Source organism: Malurus melanocephalus, unplaced genomic scaffold (assembly GCF_030028575.1).
Source record: "Malurus melanocephalus ecotype Western Australia unplaced genomic scaffold, MMel_1.1 scaffold_424, whole genome shotgun sequence".
Taxonomy (NCBI): Eukaryota; Metazoa; Chordata; class Aves; order Passeriformes; family Maluridae; genus Malurus; species Malurus melanocephalus.
Window position 1 is genome coordinate 286,843 of NW_026623656.1, and position 21,738 is coordinate 308,580.

Consider the following 21,738-nt stretch of genomic DNA (forward strand, 5'->3'; position numbering starts at 1 on the left):
TGTCCATCTCACCTTTGGGGTGTCCATCTCACCCTGGAGTGTCCATCTCACCTTTGGGGTGTCCCTCTCACCTTTGGGGTGTCCATCTCACCTTTAGGGTGTCCCTCTCACCTTTGGGGTGTCCCTCTCACCTGCCCAGGGCTGCCCTTGGGGCCAAGCCCCTGAACATCCTCCCGGGAGTGAGCGATGGCCCTTTCCGGGCAGGGATGGAGCTCCAGGAGGGTGGGAGAGYTCCCCTCCCTGTTCCCTGTTCCTTTGTGTGTACAGAGGTGTGTGAAGCTAAGAATCGCTTCTTTCCTTGTAGAAAAGTGGAAACAAACCCCACTTTATCATCTCCCTGACTGAACAAAAGGTGGCCAAAGAAAGGAGAGTGAYTGAGTCCATTGAAAAATAATAAAACAGAATTGAAATGTAATATTTTAAGGAAGCTCTGTCAGTGATTGAAGGTGGAAATGTGGCTTGGACTGAATCTGTGAGGTCAGCAGTGGATGGAGACACAAGATGGATGTTTCTCAAAGTCATTGCTGCTTGAAATCSTCACTAATTGCAAGCTATCGAGGAAGCTTTTAAAAATTAATTTACATCAGTAAAAATACAAACAAAAATAATATAGTATAATATAATACAATGTAATATAATTAATATAATATAATCAAAGTAAAGTTGCCTGGATTTTATCTTCCTGCAACTTTTTTCACAATAGCAGGCTTGGTCTTAAATGGTGACTGAAAGGTYGATCCTATTTTTATTCTTTTGCTGCAGTGAATTGATTTTATTCTGTTTTAAGCAAACCCTGAAAGCTCTGCAGGCCCAGGGGTTTGTGATGCCACCACCCCCAGCTCCATTGGAAGAGCAGGGCTCAGTGTGTGCAGCMGGCAGCTCATGGTGGCCGAGCTCTCACTCTCCTCCTCCCCTGTTAACTCCTGTGTGGTTCCTGCACCTCAGTGAGTGCTCAGGAGTGGGAGATTTTAAAAGGTGAACAGAATTCTCAGAAGCACAGAAAAGCCCCCTTCCTTTAAGTCAGCCAGAAGAGAGATGGCTGCTTGCCTTGGGGAAGATGACAAATAAGAGACAACCTGACAAAGCGGTGCGTGTTTGTGAACACTCCAGAAAAGGGAGATCAGAGGCTGCTTCCTTTCTTTTGCAAGGAAAAAAGAGACAGTCAACAAAATTAAAAAGCAGCAAATTAAAAGGCAGTAAAAGGCAGGATGTTTTGCTGCATGATGGGCAGTGATGTGATGGGAGCGCGATGGCAAGAGCTGGGTGTTCAGAGGGGTGGGAGGGGACTCAGCTGGAGCATGGTGACAGTGGGTGACACAGGATGGACACAGTCACACACTGCCTTGGGTTGGAARGGACCTCAGGGYCCATCCAGTGCCAYCCCCTGCCAGGGGCAGGGACMCCTYSCACTGTCCCAGGCTGCTCCCAGCCCCAATGTCCAGCCTGGCCTTGGGCACTGCCAGGGATCCAGGGGCAGCCACAGCTTCTCTGGGCACCCTGTGCCAGGGCCTCCCCACCCTCCCAGGGAACAATTCCTTCCCAATATCCCATCCATCCCTGCYCTCTGGCAGTGGGAAGCCATTCCCTGTGTCCTGTCCCCCCATCCCTTGTCCCCAGTCCCTCTCCAACTCTCCTGGAGCCCCTTTAGGCCCTGGAAGGGGCTCTGAGCTCTCCCTGGAGCTGTGTCCCAGCTCTCCCAGCCTGGCTCCAGAGCAGAGGGGCTCCATTCCTGGGAGCATCTCCATGGCCTCCTCTGGACTCATTCCAACGTGGCAGGGGATCAGTTCCTTGCTGATGTCCAGGTGTGCACTGGAGACTTTCCTGAAGCTTCTTCTGAAGCCACTCCTGCCCAGRGTGGACCAGGGTGGGTGTCTCTGTYCCATATGAGTGTGTGCCAGTCCCAGAGGGTTGGTGGGATGGAAGAGCAGTTGTAGGAGCAGCCCTGGGAGTTGTGGGCCTTGGGGTGAGCTCTGGGAGTCTCCATAAGGCTAKTGCAGCACTAACTACTTCCCAATAATTAATGTCAGCGTTCAGATGGTGGGCTCTGGATCCTGACGAGAAATAATTGAAAAACCAAATGTGCAATTATGTCTGACAAGCAGCGTGTGCTTTTCTTGGTCACCAGAGCCTTGTGTAGTCATGTGTTAGACACGGTTTTATATAATTATTATTGTTTATGTGGYGGGTGTCAGAGGAAGGAGGAATTTTAGTTTCGAGTCCTCTGTTGGCTATTTATTTTAATRTCATTAGATTTGTTTTCAGACTTAACTACACTTAATGTGCGAGACTCCTGCTGAATAAATCAGCCCCTGATATAGGAGCTGCATCTGTTTGCGGAGGGAACGGAGCCAGCTGGAAGCTGAGCCCCGTCTGCAGCAGGGCTGGCACCAGCCGGGGAAGCCGCTCACGGCACAGATGTAGCTGTGGAAAGGGAAAGCTCTGCTCCCAGAGTGGGCAATCCAGGCCTGTGGGGCTGAGAGCTGCTGCTGAGGCACGGCTGGCTCTGTTATTGCAGCGATAGCAGCACTGGGCTGCAGGTGCTGACAGGGGCTCAGGTGAGATGCAGGGGAGATGCTGAAGGTKCAGGTGCAGCAGGAGGGCTCTGGGTGCGAGCAGAGCAGGGCCATTGCCAGCAGGTGCCACAAGTGTCCCAGCTYGGACATGTTGCAGGTTTCCCAGATACTCCAGCCCAAGCTGTGGTGCCTCAGGGGTCTGAGTGTTTTCAGTCCGTGCCATAGACGATGGGACTTCATGGAATCACAGAATCTCCAGAGTGGGGAGGGATCCCCCAGGATCATCCAGTCCAAGGCCCTGTTCCTGCACAGACCCCCCAACAACCCCACCCTGTCCATCCCTGGCAGCGCTGTCCAAACGCTCCTGGAGCTCTGGCAGCCTCGGGGCCGGGACCATTCCCTGGGGAGCCCTGCRAGGAGAAGGTGTTGGGAAGTGATGGTACTCACTTTGCTCTGTCTTAGCTGACCTCTCTCCAGCCTCCCTGATGACACCTTCCCCTCTCTGCCCCACATTCCTTGCTCTGTCCTTTGTGGACACGTCCTCCCCAGAAGCTCCTGCCACCCAAGGGAGGGTCTGCCCTGGGATGGCACCAGCTCTTCTTCAGACTCTTTTTCCAGCTCACCAGCCCTGGGGGAGGACAGTTCTGAGGCTGTGGTGCTCTGAACCTCAGGAGAAGGCTCTGCCCCCTGTGGAGGGACAGGCCTAGGGTGGATGTTTCCAGGACAATTCAAGACAATTTGAATTGTCTCCCTTTTCTTTAAGAGACARCCTGTTGGATTTTCAGTTCCAGGTGCAAAGAAACTTCCAACTCATCCTGCATCAGAAAAAGAGAAAACTCTTACTAATTAGGCAAGGAATTTAATAAGCCTTGATGTTTGCTGAAGGGCTCTCACCAGCTATCTTCAAAAAGAAACCAACCAGCCAACCAGTACAAACCTCCCAGAAGTGCCCTCTGGTCAGTTTGAGAGCACTGGATAGTTCAGGTCTGYACCACAGCCAGCAAAGAAGCTCTGAGGAACCTGGGCAGGTTTCCTTGGAACCCAAAAGAAGATCAAATGTCCACGTGCAAGGAGATGACGGTGTTCAGACACACCCCAGCTTCCAGGGACTGGAATATTTTCTGTGTAAACCACACCAATTTACTAAAYACCAGAGTCCTGGAGAGCTCTGGATGGTATGAGGTGGGGAAATGTCCCTTTCTGGAGCCATAAAGCAGCGAGACATGGCAGCTCTAAAGCCTTCAGAAAAGCTGAGCCAGCAGGTACTCGTTSTCCCAGTCTGGGACTGCTCTTTTTTTCCCCCTTTCTTTGGACTTGTTTTTCCTCAAGGAGCCATCTTGTGGTTTCTTGGTCCCATCCCCCACCACCAAAAATCAGACCAAGTAAAACCATGACATTGGGTCACCCCCTCACTCTTCAGGCGTGTTGGGGACCTGTGGCCATTTCAGTTCTCACCCCCTCAGTCATTTCTTAGTCAAGCAACACAGAGCTCTTTCACTGATATAAATAAACCCTTAATCTATTCTCTTTGTTTTTCCCTGAATTTCTTTGTCTCTGTTGACATTTCCATGCTTGAAAATTTAAAGACGCTGGCAGCTATTCCATTATCATCCTAAATTCAGTTTTTAACCTGCATCATTTCTGTGTCGCATTTTTTATCTGACTGAATTCTTTTGCTTTTGGCAAAGAGCACACGGTTGTTTTTTGTTGGATAAGCCAAATTTTTTTTGTATTTGGTTAGACTTTCCTCTTCAAACCGTCCTCAAGATATTCCTAATAAGGACTGAAGGGAATTTGTTTTGCTAATACCTTAGGAATTCTTTGTGGCTCTTGACTATTGTTCTGGTTTGTATTTTAATGTTTAATTTCCAGAGGAGAGGCAGCCTGATTTGGTCCTGGAGTTTACCTTCTCTGAAGGATTCAGAGCTGCCGAGTGTCCCTTGAGGAATGAACRCACAATTAAATTCCTCTTGGACTTCCTGAAGCAGAGTTTGCTGTCAGGAAAGGTTGTATGTTTTGCTAGACCCAGAAAGCTGGAAAAATTAAATATTCTGCTTTGTTTGTTTGTTTTCCCTAGATTTTAGCACTGCCACCACACWCACCAGCGAGTTGTGCATTGTGTATTTTGGGGGTTTTGAAAGCTGTTACCTCTGTTTTTAAGAGCTGGCTGCCCTCAGAGGCAGGGGGTGAACTTCCCTGAGGCATCTCTCTTCTACAAAACCTTCACATCCTTTATATTTATGAACTCCTTAATAATATTGGCATTTATTGAGCAAAATTCTTCCAGGAAAACCTGAATGGCAACTTCTGCCTGCAGAAGGATGCAGCCTCATGTTCTGATTCTGGTTTATTTTGGAGGGAGAATGTAAATGTGTTGCAGATAGGGGCAGGGTTTGGGCTGTTTCTCCTGCCTCAYAGATTTTCTTTGGTGCCCAGCTGGTTTGATGTCCCATGTCCAGCTGTCTTGGATCAAGAGCCTCAGAGCCTCCAGGAGCTGCAGCTTYCTCCTTGGTCAGGGCAGAAGGGACCAGCATGTCCAAGGTCATGGGTGGCACAGAGGGGACTCACAGCCTCGTGAAGGAACCCAACCAAMCCCAAAGGTTCAGCTCCTGGGCCAYGGASAGAACCAGCACAGAGACTGCAGGAGCACTTGGAACCTCGCAGGGACTGTGAAATCCCTGAGTCCTGGGGTTCACAAGAGCAGGTTGCCTTTGGGAGATGCCCAGAAGCTCTGACCAGCTTTTGCTTTTTTTTCTGTTTGTCAGCGGGTCTTCACTCCTCTCCTGCTGATGGAGGAGGGAATTCCTGTTCCTGTTCCTATCAGGACATGAATGAGCAGGGTTTTCCTACAACCTTCGCTTTCAGAGGTTAAATACACACTTTGGGAWTTCACAGTGACATTGTGGAAAATTGTGAAGAGAACTCAAATCTCCTGGTGGAAAAATGACCATGAACTTGTACCCCTCKGTGAYCAARTGAAAATTTGTGTTTCAGACCAGCWYGTGYTGCCATCATGTATGTCACCARGARTGCTGGTGGCACACTTGGGTATTCTGACTGGGTATCCATGCTCCAGAACGTGGAGGAAAGAGTTCATGGAAAGAGTCAAGGATTAGAAGGGATTTTAGTGTGCATGAGGTGTACATTAAAGAAATGTTTGCTTTGCTTCATTTGAGCTGAGGGGTTTTGCTCCTGTGGAGGGGAGATTCCTAGTAAGAAAATCTCTTTTCCAGCAAATACTCAGTGAGCAGAGGCAGCAATCCACACTGGAAGTGCAGTGCCCGTTCTGGAAAATCATCCCTCAGAGGAGGGACCCAGCAAGCGGGGGCTTATTCAGCACTTCACACATCAGCACCGGGGCATCCACTTTGGAAGGTGCAGGCTGGGGGTGCAGAGAGGTTTGGCCAAGGCTCTGTGACAGGGAGAGGAGCTGAGTCCCTTTGGAGAGGAGCAGCTCTGGAGCCAGTGATGCAGGAGCTTGGGATGGTGTCTTTGCCTTTCGGAGTGTGAGGGAGCATCTAAAGCTGGAGCTGGAGCCTGGAGCCAAGAGCTCAATTGTAACACTGAGAAAACAGCTCCTGCTTTTCTCTCCTTCAACTCTGCTCTTGAAAATCTTCTTGCCTGGTGATGTCTGCAAAAGTGATGTCCCTGGTGAAGGACACTAGGCAGCTCCTCTGCTTCCTGATCTCTGCCTCCTCCTGGTGTAAGGCACGGGGCCTAACCCCCAGGGCTGCCCCAGGGAGCAGATGAGACCCATGGGGAGGGGTGGGAAGGCCAACACAGCTAATTTATCAGACAAGCAGATTTTCACTCACATCCTTCATTTTCTTGTCTGCTTTCATCATCTCCATGTAAAATGAGAGCTCATTTACATCTGTTCTGTCTATTCTACTTCCCATAGCTCCAGTCATGACAGGAACCTTCTGGTTCTTGTAAAACCATGGCAGACCTCTGTAAATTGAGCCCAGGTCCAGCCTCCCCTATTTTTTGCTCCCTTTGCTTTCTGGCAGCTGGGACCTTTTGATTGAGCCTGGGATGAGCCAGCTGCAGGAGCCTCCTACTGATGCTGGTGTCCTGCTGGGTTCTGCAAAGATGCCCATTGCATGGTCCTCATGAGTGTCTGTGAGTCCTGATTGAGCCTCTTTGATGCTGCAGACCCGAGGAGCCTTCCAAGGACTGCCCAAAGTGTGTTTCAGTTTGTCTCTAACTAGGCACACCCCATCCTGTGCCAAGAGGTGTCACCATAGAATCACGGAATGGTTGGGTTGGGGGGACCTTGAAGATCCATCTTGTTCCACCCCTGCCATRAGCAGGGACACCTTCCACCACACCAGGCTGTGAGAGCCCTGGGCAGCTTGGCCATCATTGATACCATCAAGGCACTGAGGATCTCTGGGTTTTCCAGCTTGAGCATTGTTTAGAAAAAAACAAAAGATGCTCCACATTCGCTGCTGGGGCGGAAGAGTTGTTTGTAGGTGTTGGTTCAGTGTGGAACATCCTCCTCCACATGTGTTTCCTTTTCCTCTCCTTTTGAGGAGCTGATGTTGAAGACTGATACTTCACTGATCTCGCTCTGCCCCTCCCCAAAAACTCAGCAGGATGTGTGCTGTAAAAATAGCCTCATTAGAAGGCATCTGAGTACATATGCAATCACAGATGACTCAAAGGGAGCACAGAGCATGCATGTTTCTGTTGCTGTCTTCAGAGAATTACATGACAAATTATTCCTAGCTGGAAGAAATGTCCTTTTATAATTGGGGTTTTTTTCTCATTCTTTCAGAAGGGAGGAGTGTGTGTTTTTTAAGTAGCTTTTAGTCACTTTCATTATTTATGAGGATGCTACTCCAGATCAGAAACAGCAAACTGTTTTTGCAGCAGCGCAAGTTCCTTGTGGCTGCAGCAGCTGATGGGCCCCGTGTGCTTTCACTCATGGCTGTTATGCTCATCACAGCCAGAGAAACACTGCAGAGAGCAGAGCAGCAGCACAGTGCAGCCCTCGCCCTCTTGTCCTGCCCTSGTGGCCCAGGAGAGGGGCTGGCAGGGGCTGCAGGGGATGCTGTAACCGTGCCCAGGGCTGGTGTGAGCACCCAGCCTTTCCTTTCTGTGCTTCCCTCAGCATTGCCCTCCTGTTGCTCCTTGCWCTGGTGCTGGTGAGGCTTCCCCACACTGCTCAGCTTCATACCCASAATGGTTCTGGCACATTCTGCTGTGCTGCACCATTCAGTTCTGCTGTAGCCTGAGACCTTCACCAGTTGCCATCGGTGTAGGGCCAAGGAAGCTGCACCCAGATGGGTCCAGGAACCCACTTTTACCGCTCTCTTTCCAGTTCCCCATGCTGAGGCTTCATTAAGGCCTTCTGAGATCTCTCCTGCCTTCACGCGCTCRTGTCTGACATGAAAGTGGCCGTAACATCATCGGAAGATGAAAGTCTGATGATCAAAGCAGGCAGTGATGTTGAAATGAGCATTGTGAGATGGCAGAGCTGGTATTACAGTAATTGGCTGTGTGGCCTACTTAGTGAGAGCAGTGATACATGCAAGTGCAATGTTTGTTTGCCTCTTTCATGTTGGAAATCACGGAGTCTGTTCTGGAAAGTGAAACAGGGCCTCACCTGTAGGAGCAACCAGGTACTGAGGGAACGCTGTGTGATCCCAAGGCTTCTGCCTCCTGTCCTCAGCAAGGAGGAGCCTCTTGGATTGCCAGGGTCCACAGTTCCGTAAAGAGCAGACATGGAACACTGAAGGAGGTTGGTATTTCCCAGGAAGGGTCAAGGCCATGGAGAAGAAGTGGGATCCCAGCTGTGGAAGGAGGTAGGGTTGAAGCCAGCTGTGCCCAGGCACTCTGCTCCTCTCTGGTTGATGTCTCTGAGGTTTTGTGYTGTGTTTGGAGAATGTCCTCTTCTAGGAACATCAACCGTGGGTGTTTAAATGCAGGTTGGACCTGCAGGGGGAGGTGCAGCTGAGCCCTGGAAGGCCATGCTGGAGCATTGAACCTGCATTGTTTTGGTGGCACGAGGCTGGGGACGGAGCTCAGAGCCACCAGGAGAGGGTGGCTGGGGGACCYGGCGCTGGGAGGGGACTCGGGCAGGTTCTCCTTGGCTCCTGTGCGCTGCTGTCTCCACCAAGTGGAGGCTCTGACCATCACTGTGCCAGGGTGTCCCAGCAGAGCCCCAGCAGAGCCCCAGCAGGGTCTGGAAGCTGGGCCAGGCGTCTGTGTGAGCACTGGGGACGTGGTCACTGCTGGGTTGTGCTGGGGGGTCCTTCTGCTCCCAGCACCCCACACTGGTACAGAACTCATCCTGAAAGCTTTGAGGCCTTTTCTCTCTGTGCCCTCATCAGACTGAGTTAAGACCTGCTTGGAGTCTTGGGAGCTGCAGAACTGCAAATTCCCTCCTGTCCTTCCTCATCCTCTTCCTGAGCCTTTGCAGCAGTTTTGCCTCAGCTCCAGCAGTTTTGCCTCAGCTCCAGCAGTGCTGCAGTGAGACAGGACAGGCAGAAGCAGGCCTGGGATGGTGGTGCTGCAGCCTGGTTCTGCCTCTCCTGTCCCAGGCAGGATGTTTCCTGTCCCTCTGTCTCTGGGGRAATTTCTAGGGAACGAGAATGTTCTGGGTCTCCAGCTGCTTTATCCTCTTCTCCAAGTGGATGCTCTTTGTGCTGCTCAGTAGCAAGGGAGGCAAAATTGGGCACAGTACTGAGCACATGCATCATCATGGACTTGGAAGGGATGACCCAAAGACCAAAGGGCTGGGAAAGAAAGGATGATTTACTGGGTGCCCTGCCCTGGGTCAGGGCATGTGTGAGTGGGTGCTGTGTTTGGTGGAGGCTGTGGTGACTCCTGTCTTCCAAGGAAACCTGGTTCTGCTGAGGTTGTGCATGCACCCCTTTCCATCCTGCCCAGAGTTTCCCAGTGTCAGTAATTTCCTTTTCCTTCCTGCTTGGCTTTGGGATGTTGGTACTCCTTCCCCAGCCAAACCAGAAGGCTTCAAACTCTGCTGTCCCATGAGGATCATTSACTGAACCCAGCTCTCCCCTGCACCCTTGGGAACATTTCTGTCCCATTCAGCAGCTGAGCTTTGGAAAAGCCTGGGTTAATGCTGGTTCTRCTCCAGCCACAGGAGCACGACCAGGATCACAGAGGACCACAAGGAAGTGATGCTTGCTCCTGCTGGGAGAGCTGGATTCCACCACTGCTGCCTCCTCCTCCYCTCCAGAGCTGTGCAGCCCCAGCTGAGGCCCTGAGTGGCCCTTGGAGAGCTCAGCCCTGCTCCCAGGAGTGTCAGTGCTACTCTGTTGGGTCCTGCTCCCTGCCAGCCCYGTGTCACCTGGCCTGGACAGGGACCCACCTTCACACCTGGGRAGCTTTCTGATGTCAGTGTCTGAGCAGAATGAGAGATGGATCTGTCACTGGATGATCACTGCRCTCTGGGGACAAATGTCTCTGTCACYTCTGCCAAGAGCCCTGGGACAGTCCGTGTCCCCACTGCCTGTGAGGAGTTTGTTTTTCATTGTCCAGTTCTGCTGCATGGTCTGTCCATCAGTCCTGCAGTAAACTGGAGGTGAGGGCAATGTTCTCCACRTGCAGGGAAGGTGGGAGGCTCCATTGCCTTCCCCTGCCCCTGCCAGCAGCTRGTGGTGCCCCTCTTGTGCATCAATTGAAGTGATCAGAGCTTTCCTGCTCCTCTGGCYCCTGTGGCACATCCAGAGGAGGAAGGAGGGCTTGGGTCTGTGCTGCTGTTTGATTACGGTTGTTTTAAATTGTTCTACAAAGCCATGGTGTCCCTCTGGACACTGAGCTGGAGAAAGGCTGCAGCTGAAGTTTGGCTAAAGCTCGACATCAGCCAGTGGCTGGAAAACCTCTGTGAAATATGAACTAATGAGAGCAGTGTGAGAWCACAGCTCTGCCTTGGGGAGCAAAACAGCACTGGCCATGAAAAAGGAGTGCAGAGTGCCCCAGTGGAGCAGGCCAGGGCCAGCCTGGTGCAAAGCCTGCACTCAGGGGCTGCTTTTCCTGCTTTCGGCTCTCCAGGGCCCTGGGGGCTGTGGAACAGGGTCTGCAGTAAACCCCTGGCACCTCGGGGTGACAGCAGAGTGTGCACATCCTGGGGTAGTCTGGGACAAGGGGAGGCTGTGACAAGGGACAGGAACACAGCTGTCAGCCCTTCWTAGAGGTGCACAAACACCCAGGGACACGTGTATTGCTAGAGATGCACAGAATTGTGCAAACAGCCATAATGCTTACAAGTGATTCCCTTTTCACCCCCTTGGAGCTCTTTCCCTGGGGCTCAGTGCAAGTCTCAGCTGGGTCCCTCCACAGTGCCTTGGGGTGGGGATGTGGGTTCAGCTCCTGAACACACCTGCTCTGTCACCTGGGTATATCTCCTGGCTGCTGCCTCCATCCCTCCTAGAAAGTGCCCAAAGACACAGAAGGTGTCTGTTGTAAAATGGCTGTGAAAAGCCAGTGATGCTCTGTTTTGATGGTTTCACTTTGAGGGGAACATCAGGCTCCTTTCAGGGCTTGTGAGCCATGAAATCATGTGGAAGTTGCTGAAATATTTGGGCTGTGTCTTTCAGCACATCGGGTACCTCCTCAGAGTTAGAGCACCCTGGGGCCCTGAGTTGCTTCCAGTTAATATCTGCAGGGTGAGGTCCCACCCCAGAGCAGACACTCCAGCTGGGAAGTTGCTTTCTTGGCAGGGATGGATCCACAAAGTCGGCATGAAGGGCAAAGCTTCTGAGGGTCCACTGGTCTGGCCTAATAGTTCATATTTTCCTGTAGCTCCAGGCCACCAAGTGTGGCCAGTGCACTGAGCCCAAGGACCTGGGGCCAGCCAGACACAACTCTGGGTTTGAAAACTTGGGAGAATGTCTTCTCCCTGAGCACATCCTTTGGAAAACAGCTGTTCAGTGGACCACCATCCGTGCTCRTGTTTTATGCCTCATTTCAGCTGGTTCCAGTTTCTAGCAATGAGCTCCTACTGTTCTCTTTCCTGCCAAGTTAAGGCAAGACAGCATTTTCTCCCCATAAAGATGATKATATGCTGCAATCAAATCATCTTCCAATCTTCCTTTTGGCATGAGAAAAGGATTGGAGCAGTTTGGTCTCACAAAGTCATAAAGTATCTTTTTCCAGTCTTGAACCATTTCAGTGCTACTTTTTAGAACTGTCTTCAGCATTTCTGATCCCCTCTGAAACCTGAAGCTTCTCACTGTGTCTGCAGCACGTGGGGAGTGGTTTCACATGGCTCCAGACAGGGAGGGAATTACCTCCTTGTTCCATCTGGGGTGCCTGTGTCTGATATTTGGGTTACTCCTTCAGCTCAGAGCGTGGCTCTGTGTAGCTGCAGCACCACGGGGGAGCATCCACAGTGCTGGACTTGTTTGACTGTGCCACAGCCACTGGTCTTGGGCAGAGCCAGCTACTGAGAGAGGGATGCACTGGTTGTGTGGCCCATTCACAGTCTTTGCTCTCCACCTCTCCATGGCTCCACCTGTAATTTTTAGCAGCAGTGGTGTTAAATTTAAATCTGCCCTACATCAACCATTCCAGGAGTCCTGTGGAAATGCCTCTCTCTATTCAGGACAACACACATGGAGAGCAGCTTTGCCTCACATCACAGGGCCTGTTGCAGGTTTGGGTTGTGTTTGAATGTGCTCAATGCAAAGCTGGGCATCAGCAGAAAGTCTTTATGTTCTTGCTCCGTTTGACTTCTCCTCAGGAGGCTGTAGGCTCAGTCTCACTGCCACTTGTATCAGCTTCCAATCCCAAATCACTGGGCTTATGCCTGGATTTTCCTGGATTTGCCCAGGAGCAGCAGCTCAGGTTGCAGTGCCATGGAAAACGGAGCTCTCTCAGTGTCTGCTCCCACCTTTCAGCCTCCCAGTGGGAATTGCACTGGCTGACTTTCATCTTCCTCCACAGCCCTCGCCAAGGAAGGGAAGATTTTCCTATCGACCCTATTGCTGCCTTTATCAGTGTTTTGCATTTCACACCACCTGGGTTTGRTTGATTTGCAATCAGTCCTGCTCTTTTCTGATCACTGAGTGTTCTGTACTCGCTGCCTTCCGCTTGGAAGGGTGCTGAGCCATGCCATGATGGCTGAGATGGATGGACCTCTGGGACACCCAATAATATTACCATAAAGACTGTCCAGTTTTCAACCACATCTTCTCTGTCTCAATCCATCTTTCTCACTTGTAAGAGCCCTGTAGGGTTTTGGGAGCACGGCAGGGGAAGCATGTGTGAGAAGGCAGGAAATGAGTGGGAAYGCTGATCAAGGCTAATTTTCTCTGTTTGGGGGCTATTAATTGTACATTTCATTCCATAATGAGAATGAAGGGATGAATAATAAAATATACATCATCCGGCAATAGGATGTGCCGGACCCAGTTTGAAGTAGTGACTCCATGTCCACGTAGAATACTGGGCAGCAGTGACTGGAGGATTGTTCTCTTTGTGAGATCCCTCTGCTCCCCTCACCCCTGTCCTTGCAGGAGCTCGACATATTCACCTCCAGCTGCAGCACCCTGGTTCCTCTGTGAACTCCATAACGTGTGTTAGAACCCACTGCAGGTGTTGGTTCTCTGACACAATAATTCAAACTGTCTTCTGACTTTATGATCCAAGCAATGGGATTTTTTTCTCTATCACTGCTGCATGATCTAATGATTATCCATAAGCTCAGCCTGTTTTTCACATTATTACTTCTGCCTAAAATGTTTTCAGCCACCTTTGGCTGTTCCCAGTGTTTACATGACTCTAAATATGTCACTGTGGTTTCTGTTTCTGGGTAGTCTGAGCTATTATATATTTAGTTCTGATTTCTACACAAACTGAACCAGCAATTATTTTATCGTTGCATTGCATGTTGGAGTGTATTAATAACAAGTATTAAAAGCTGGGAGTCCATAAAGAGCGATGCTAAAGGAGCTCCACTTATTCCCACATCTGCTGGGCTCAACCTCCTTTGCCTTTTGCCACCCCAGCACCTGTTGATTGTTGTTGTTTTACAGCTTTGAGATGTCCAGTTTCCTWTTCTTCATGGGTTTTGAATATTTGTTTAGATTGTTTTCTCCCACAAATTTCCAGCTTTCTCTTTCCAAGATGAAAATATGTGCTATTCCTATTTCTGAGCACAGTGGACCCCTGTGCCTTTGCCCCTCCATAGTTCTATCTGTCCATAATGTGGTCATGTCCCTAAATATACTCATCCTACAGATGATCCCCTTTGATCAGCACTGTGTTGAATAAAGCCTCTGAATACCAGGGGTTGTCACGTTGCTTGAAGGGATAAAAGAGAGGATGCGATGGAGGGTGGAGAAAACTCCAAATTAAAAATGTCAGGGAATCATAGAATCATTTAGGTTGGGAAAGACCTTTAAGATCATCAAATCAGACTTAATCCAGCACTGCCAGCTCTGCCAGTGACCCGTGTCCCCAAGTGCCACAGGAGAATATGGCTTTGTCTGTAAGGACTAGCGTTGGCAAAATACCCACAGTCAGAGCTGCTGGAGCTGTGCCCATGGGCTGCCAGGACCCAGGACAAGTTCTGTGCTCTCCTTTAGGGGTGCAGTGTGTTTATGACCACCACTGTAGTTTGTGATGATTAAGGCTATTTTCATTACTAGCAAATCATTTTATTGGTTTTGTTCCGTTACATTTTAATTACTTATTATATATGACTGACACACATACTTACTATTATGCTTATTTTAAATAAACTGCAGAAACCAAAGTACCTTGAATTAGGTCCTGGTGGTGAGAAAACCTTGGTGATGAGAAAATGAGCACCTGACATTGAAGATTCATGTTCTCTCCTCTTTTCCCCCCTTCAGGGAGTGTTTGAAGAGGAGCTCGCAGAGCCCCAAAGCCGAGGGCTCAGACTCGGTGACATCTCAGTCGTCCCCCAGTGAAGAGGCTGGAATGATGACTGAGGTGAAAGTGAAAACTGAGGTACCAGATGACTACATCGAAGAGGTGATCTGGCAGGACGACACCAAAGATTCCAAGAAGACCATCAAGGACGGGCCGGGGGATGTGCCTGCGGAGATCTGCGTGGTCATCGGCGGGGTCCGCAACCAGCAGACACTGGGTAAGGCATGGCAGGAGCACCATGGCCTGAGGGTGTGTGGGGACAGCAGGAGGCTCTGCAGAGCTGGGCCCGGACACTCAGCTCTGCTGGAGGGCCCAGGGCCAGGGTGAGCATCAGTCGTGGGGTTCTGGCTCAGGATTATTGACCTTCTGTGTCTGTTTGCATCTGGTCGCACCTAAAGGCTTGGCCAAGATCAGAAAAGAAAGATCTCCTTTTCTTTTGGCATGTTCAGGGACTTGCCCATCGGTCAGCTGCAGCTCCTGGTGAGCCCAGGGCTGGGACTGTGTTTGACATAGGAGAGAAACTTGGAAAGGGAAGCTKAGAAACAGCTGAGATGTTTTGAGGAAAGTTGCTTTGAGGAATGGATGCTTTCTGCGAATGAGACTGAGCTCCAGAGCAKGTTTTACAGTTTGCTGTTCATTTGTTTTTCTGATCACTCACTGAATTGTGGGAATAMTTCTACCTCTGGCCTGGCCCTGTTCCAAACAGTGCTTCCTGTCCGCACCCCACCTCCAGCTGCAATGAGAAGAAGCTTTTCCTTTTTTTCTGAGAACATCAAACTGTCCTCCTGCTCCAGGGAGAGGGGCATCTTGCGGGAGCTTGGCAAGGCACCGCTCTGGCACTGCCTCTGTTGTCCCCCACGTGGAGCAGTCCCTTCAGTGTCTCTGAGATCAATAAAAGAAGGAAGAGCAGTTGGCCCAGGTTTTCTTTAAGGGGCTCAGAAGGAAGCTGATTTGAGCTGCCCAGCATTGCAGTTGGGGTTGGTTTGTCCTGTAGGGGGAAAGAAAAGAGGTATTGATGTCGGGTTTTCCCCTGGGTTTTGTTGATCACTGTCCACACTGCTGGAAGGAAACCCCAGAGATGTCCTTAGCTGGTGATTGAGAAGYATCATTGTTCTTTCTGTCCTCCTTTCCACCACAGGACAGCCACTAAGAACAGCAGGGTKGGAGGTCATTGCTGTCTGTGCAGGTCTAAGGAAGGCCTAAGAAGTCCATAACTATTTCTGACATAAAGATCTTACAATTTTGAAGAAATAGCCTGTGTATTTTCAGAGTTTTTATGCCTCTCCAGCTCTTGAGGGGTTGATCATTACATGGGCAAACCTGAGAAGCATCCCTGGAGCCCTGGCAGGAAGAGCAGGAGCTATGACTGATGGACAGCGGTGGGAGCTCACCTTGGCAAAAGCATCTGCAGGTTGGGTGTTTGCCCTGCAGGACCTTCTTCTCCCCACAGCTCCTGGACACAGCTGCAGTCTGTGTCCCCTGGGAGTGGTGGCTTCCAGCTGAGCTTGGCTGCATTGCTGGGCAGTGGCKTTTGCTCTTGGCTGAGCTGGATGGACTGGAGGGGAAGCCAGTGAGAGGCAGCTGAGAGCACTGGGATTRTTCAACAGCAGAGGAGACTCAGAGCTCCCCAGGGGCTGCAGCTTCTCCCTGAGGGGCAGCTCCGATCTCTGCTCCCTGGGACAGGGACAGGACCCAGGGAATGGCTGGAGCTGGGCCAGGGCAGGCTCAGGCTGGAGATCAGGGAAAGGTTCTTGTGTCCCCAGAGGGTGCTGGCACTGCCCAGGCTCCCCAGGGAATGGTCCCGGCCCCGAGGCTGCCAGAGCTCCAGGAGAGTTTGGACAGCGCTGCCAGGGATGGACAGGGTGGGGTTGGTGGGATTGGTGTGGAGTCTGGGCAGGGCCAGGACTCAATGATCTTTGTGGGTCCATTTCAGTTTAGGCTGTTCCATGGTTCTGTGATTCTGTGTTGTCCCTGTGGAGAGCACTGGGGACAGACTGGTGTGAGGGGGGACACTCACAATGTGTGGGCACTGTAGGAGAGGAACAGATTCATTGACCAGTTCACAAATGGTGGTTGGAAGCCASATAAACATGAGAGCTTCTGTCTGGAAGGGTCTTTTCCAACGAAACCCACATGGCACGGATCACTTAGAGCCTGGTGCTGTGCTTCTTTAAGGGCAGCCTGGTCCCAGGTGGTGGGAGCTGATGCCGATTCCTCTGTGAGCACAGCTCTGGGACTGCTCTGTTCATCTGCCATTCCAACCCTCACTGGAAGGTGGCTCTCAGTAACCCCTGTTTGGCCACCATGTCCTGTGCTCTGTCTGCACAGCCCGTGAGAGGGGCCCAGAGAGCAGCTCCCTGTGTTTGCTGAGCCCCCAAGGGAATCACACAGGGRTGCTGTGCCCAGCTCTGCAGACACCAGGGAACCTCACACCCGGGATGTGTCCCATGTGCCACTGCTCCASTGGCCATTCCAGCTGTCCCACTGGCCACTTTGTCCCACAGCTTTTCTGGCTGTTCCACTGGCCACTTTGGCTGCTCCATTGGCCACTTTAGCTGTCCCACTGGTCATTTCATCTGCCCCCCTGGCCATTCCAGCTGCCCTACTGGCCATTCCGGCTGCCCTACTGGCCATTCTGGCTGCCCCACTGGCCATTCCGGCTGCCCCACTGGCCATTCCGGCTGCCCCACTGGCCATTCCGGCTGCCCCACTGGCCATTCTGGCTGTCCCACTGGCCATTCCAGCTGCCCTAGTGGCCATTCCGGCTGCTGCAGTGGAGCAGCCCAAAAGTGTCACCCACTGATGCTGCTGGTGCCTCCAGCTCCGGAGCAAAGGCTTTGTGACTGTGCTGCAACTCTCCAGCCCTTGCTGGAGTTTTCCTTGCCCTGGGATCTGGGAACTCTGTATCTGAATCCCTTCCTCCGTGCAGACAGGCGAGGCTTTGGTAGGATTTTATTTGCCTTCATCGGGGAAGCTGAGACTGGAGGTGTTGAAAAGGGTTATTTTTGTAGGAATTCCTGATGAAATGATGCATCAGGARTGAATGAAGCCCCCTCCTCTGTGTGGGATTGCCAACCCCCAGCCTGTCTCTTCTCAGGGGGTGTGGGGACAGTTGTTTAAATCGGGGATGTGTTGCCTGAGCTGGGACCATGGTGGAGGCTCAGGGCACACATGGCTCCAAGTGACAGTTTTCCTGCAGGGCTCAGCCTCAGGACTTGGCTGAAATGCACATTACCAGATTTATGTCTCTTTTCTGAGTCACACATCTGCTCTATTTGTATTTTTAGTTGTTACTTGGAGCAGTTTATAACAGGGATTCCCAGCTCAGTTGCTGCTATTCCCTTGCAGTGTTTCCATCAAATCAGGCCTTGTGTCATTTGCCTCCTGTTTGCTTGCATGTGCTCCTGTCTCTCCTGGCTTTGGACTGCTCCAGACTCTGCCTCCATCCATGTGGAGCATCCCAAAGCCCACAGGGGCTGGAAGGGCCTGCGKTGGGGTGGTGTGGTTGGGCACGGTGGCTGCAGTCCCTGGTGGGGTGAAGGGCTGAAGGGCTGGTCCTGTGTGTGGGTTTGGACCGTTTCCCTTTCAGCTGCTTTTCCATAAAAGCCTTGCAATCCCCTGGGATCCCCCTTTGGCCTCCCAAGCAGAGGAAGCCAATGGAGAGGCTGGCTCTACCCTGGGTTCTGTCAGCTGCCACTCCCCCCTGCACCCACCTGGACCCCCACAGTACCCACGGATGTCCCAGCCCAGGGGGGTTCCTGCCCTGCACAGCTCAGGGATGCCACATTTCCTGTTCTTCTCACCTTGCAAGATTCATGTGCTGACCTCAGGCCAGGGTCACCTGAGGAACCCCAGCACATGGACACTTGTCAGGGCAGGGAAGTCAGGGCAGAGAGGCACAGAAGTCCCATCGTGGAGCTGTCTGGAGAGCAGAGGAAAAGCAAAGGGCACTTGTGCTGTAATTCAGGAGAAAGAGGGGGAGACTGTTTGTCAGACGTGGATCATTTCCTCCTGTTGGGAATAACATCAGGTCAGTATTTGTGTTTTAGAGGGCTGAGTTACCTGCAAGCTGATCAGGAGAAGTTCAGTACAAGACTCTTAAGGTCTCAATCTGCTCTGCCAATCTGGTGCTTTACAAGGAACATTTTGGAGAGGACTTTTCAAGTAATGCATTCAATCAGAAATGTTTCTAAGAGAGAGTGAAGAGAGAATCCTTCTGCTCTGAGCCTCTCTGTCCATCTCCCATGCACAAGCTGGGCTCATGCCATGGTGCTGATGTCTCTGTTGCTGAGCTGTTCATCATATGAAATTCAAGAGCACTTTGGATTCTCCCTGGTGACGTAGAATAGTACTGCAGAAGCCTTAAGAAATTCTGAGTGACTTCTGACATCTTGTCAGGAAGCCACAGGGACAGATGGGTCTTGGAAATTTTTAATAGGCTTCAGCCATCATTATTCCTTGGAAATGCACCCACTTTAAGGGCTTTTTTCTGATTTCTTTTTGCACAATTTAGATGGAAAAGCAGTGGAACGTGGCTCTCCCGTTGGATATACACGAAATCGATATTCAGGGACCTGGATTTTTGACCATGCATTGAGATACACGTCCGGTATGTGATGAAAGGTGTGAAAGTCTAACCAGGGCTCAGGGAGCAAAGAAAGCTCTGGAAGCAATGGGTGTGTGCCCAAATTCCAGCTGCGAGGCTCAGGAAAAGCCTGGCCCAACTGAGTGCACCAACTAACCCCAAGCCTTCCCCATGTCCCCTTCTGCTCCCATTGGCTGTAACCTGCATGTCACCCCTGAGGGGACACAGCCTGAGGCAGACAGTGACCTCACTGCTGGTGTCTAAGGCCACGTGGGCATGTTCTCTGCAAGGCCTTAACACACAGTGATGCCTTTCTTCCTCCACCTCACCTTTCCTCCATTCTAACAGCTCATTTTTTGTGCCATCACTCCTCATATCTCTARTGTGGAGACGTGGTGAGATGAGCACACGGGGGTGGCAGCTGAGTTGTGGCTCTGCCTCAGGTCTGTAACACACCTCCCTCACACCCTCCCCAAACTCCCTGGGCTCCCGGGGCACTGCTTTGAGGTGTSCCCTCAAAGATAACTCCAGCCTTCCCCAGGTTCCATTTAAGACCTGGAAGCTTCAGGGCACCTGCACAGAAGCCCTGGCCTGGGACATGTGGTSCCTCTCCTGCCTCAGCTCCTGCCCTTGGTGTCCAGCACAGCCCCTGCACCAGGGCTGCAGCCCCTGCTGGGGTTCACAGTGCAGAAGAAAGGCACTGCACAGTTACCTGGACAGGTGACCCTCTTGGAGAACTTTGCACAGCYGATGCATTTATGTGCCACAGACTGTCTCCAGAGGAAGTAGGAACTACAACAAAAATGGGGGRAAAAAGTCAGCCTAGAGCCCCTTGCTGTGTTTGACCTGTTTTCACCAACTCATAGAGTCACAGAATGCTTTGGGTTGGAAGGGACCTCTCATGAGCAGAAACACCTYCCACTGTCCCAGGCTGCTCCCAGCCCCAATGTCCAGCCTGGCCTTGGGCACTGCCAGGGATCCAGGGGCAGCCACAGCTTCTCTGGGCACCCTGTGCCAGGGCCTCCCCACCCTCCCAGGGAACAATTCCTTCCCAATATCCCATCCATCCCTGCCCTCTGGCAGTGGGAAGCCATTCCCTGTGTCCTTTCCCTCCATCCCTTGTCCCCAGTCCCTCTCCAGCTCTCCTGGAGCCCCTTTAGGCCCTGGAAGGGACTCTGAGCTCTCCTTGGAGCCTTCTCCTGTCCAGGTGAGCACCCCCAGCTCTCCCAGCCTGGCCCCAGAGCAGAGGGGCTCCTGCCCTTGGATCACCTCAATGGCCTCCAACTCTTCCCAATTCTCCGTGTGCAGCCAGCACTGCTGGGATGTGGGTGGGCATCAGTCACATCGTGCTGTTGGTTCTGCTGAACCTCAGCTCTGCTCAGGACTCCTGTTTGAGGGACCCAGGTGATGGTGAGTGCATTTATCTGCTGCTTTGGGGCTCCAGCTGGAAGAGTTTTCAGAAAATAATTTTGGAGGTTGGTGATGAAAAGAATTAGTCCTTGAGCAGGGAAAATGAGGGCTGGCAAATGCCACTGACTTGTTGATATCCAGCATTTCACTTGGGCAGCCCGTGTGGAGTGACCTCAGGTGGTGACTGCCCCAGAGATGTGTATTTATATAAAATACAGTGAGCTGTGATAATAAAAATGATCTGGAGCAGATCAGACACAGCCAAGTGCCTGTGCTATATGTGAATGTTTTTTCACATGGGTACTCTGGTGTATCAGACTGTGGTGAATGGCCTCTTCCAGCATCAGTGATGAAGGAGYCTTCCAAGCTCAAGAGACAGTCCCAAGTGGTGCCATCAGTGATGGACAGGAAATTCAGGGCTCTTACACACTGAAAGGGTGGGTGGTTTTTTCCCAAGCTGTAAGAATGGGACGTGGGAAGGGAAAAAAGGACAGTGGGCATAGTGTGTTCAAACAGCTCACKGGGTTTGGTCCTGGCAAGAGTTCCCTTTGAGTAGCTGCAGGTAAGTACTGCTGTGAAGTGCTGTTTGGGAATGTTTATTTGGATGTGTGTGAATGGTTTTGCTCTCCTCTGTGGCTCCTTGCAGAGTTTTGCTGTTTGGCATGGTCAGGRAAAGATTGTTTCAAAGTTGTGTGAGGCAGGATCCATGGAAGTGAAATTCTGCATTCATACCAGATTAATTCAGCCCTTTTTTYTCTCATCTGCTCTTCAGTCAAGTGCTGCTCTCAGCCTCCCAAAGAGCACCAAGGGGATCCCAGTTCCACAGCTCTGGTGGACAGCTAAGSAATGCAGTGCATTCTGCAAATAAGAGCCTGGAAAGTGAATTTATAGCCTGTGCAACCAAGCACAGTGGGAGAAAAGAGACTGAATCAACTCCAGTAACAAATCTAAGGAAATTTCTGTCTGCCTGTTCAGTAACAGAAGAGTCTAAATTCATGGCATAACTTCATCATTACAAATGGTTCTCCCAGCTCTTTTCCTCTGGTTTCAATTCAAATGACTGTTTGCAGATGTGTGTTTTCTGGAATTAGAGGCACAAATTGAGAAGAGAGACTACTGTGGTCATGTGCTTTTCCTTAAAAAGGGCAAAAGTTCTATTTGTATCTGTTTGGTTTTCTCAGGGTGGATATTTACCCAATCTCTGTGGGTTTCTTGGGAAATTTGTACATTTCTGCATTTCTTGAGAAATTTTGAAAACTCCATGCCTTGAGATAACATATTACCTTCTTTTTTCAGTTGAAAAGGATTTTTTCCCAGCTACTAGGAACTTACTGAAAAGTARTTCGAGGTTATTTTTGT

General features: G+C 51.0%; 1 protein-coding gene across 15 annotated transcripts in view; it reads left to right on the forward strand.

The window, feature by feature from the left end:
* The window catches only part of ZNF618 (zinc finger protein 618), a 115,999-nt gene that overhangs the window by 30,576 nt on the left and 63,685 nt on the right, over positions 1-21,738 (forward strand). For 11 of the 15 annotated variants that reach the window (XM_057379798.1, XM_057379805.1, XM_057379806.1 and 8 more), the window contains exons 4-5: positions 14,345-14,601; positions 18,898-18,993. In XM_057379798.1, the coding sequence (XP_057235781.1) occupies positions 14,345-14,601; positions 18,898-18,993 (353 nt within the window). Of the gene's footprint in view, positions 1-8,101; positions 8,324-14,344; positions 14,602-18,897; positions 18,994-21,738 lie in introns of those variants that run through there. The other 4 variants (XM_057379808.1, XM_057379812.1, XM_057379814.1 and 1 more) reach the window with 2 other exon arrangements.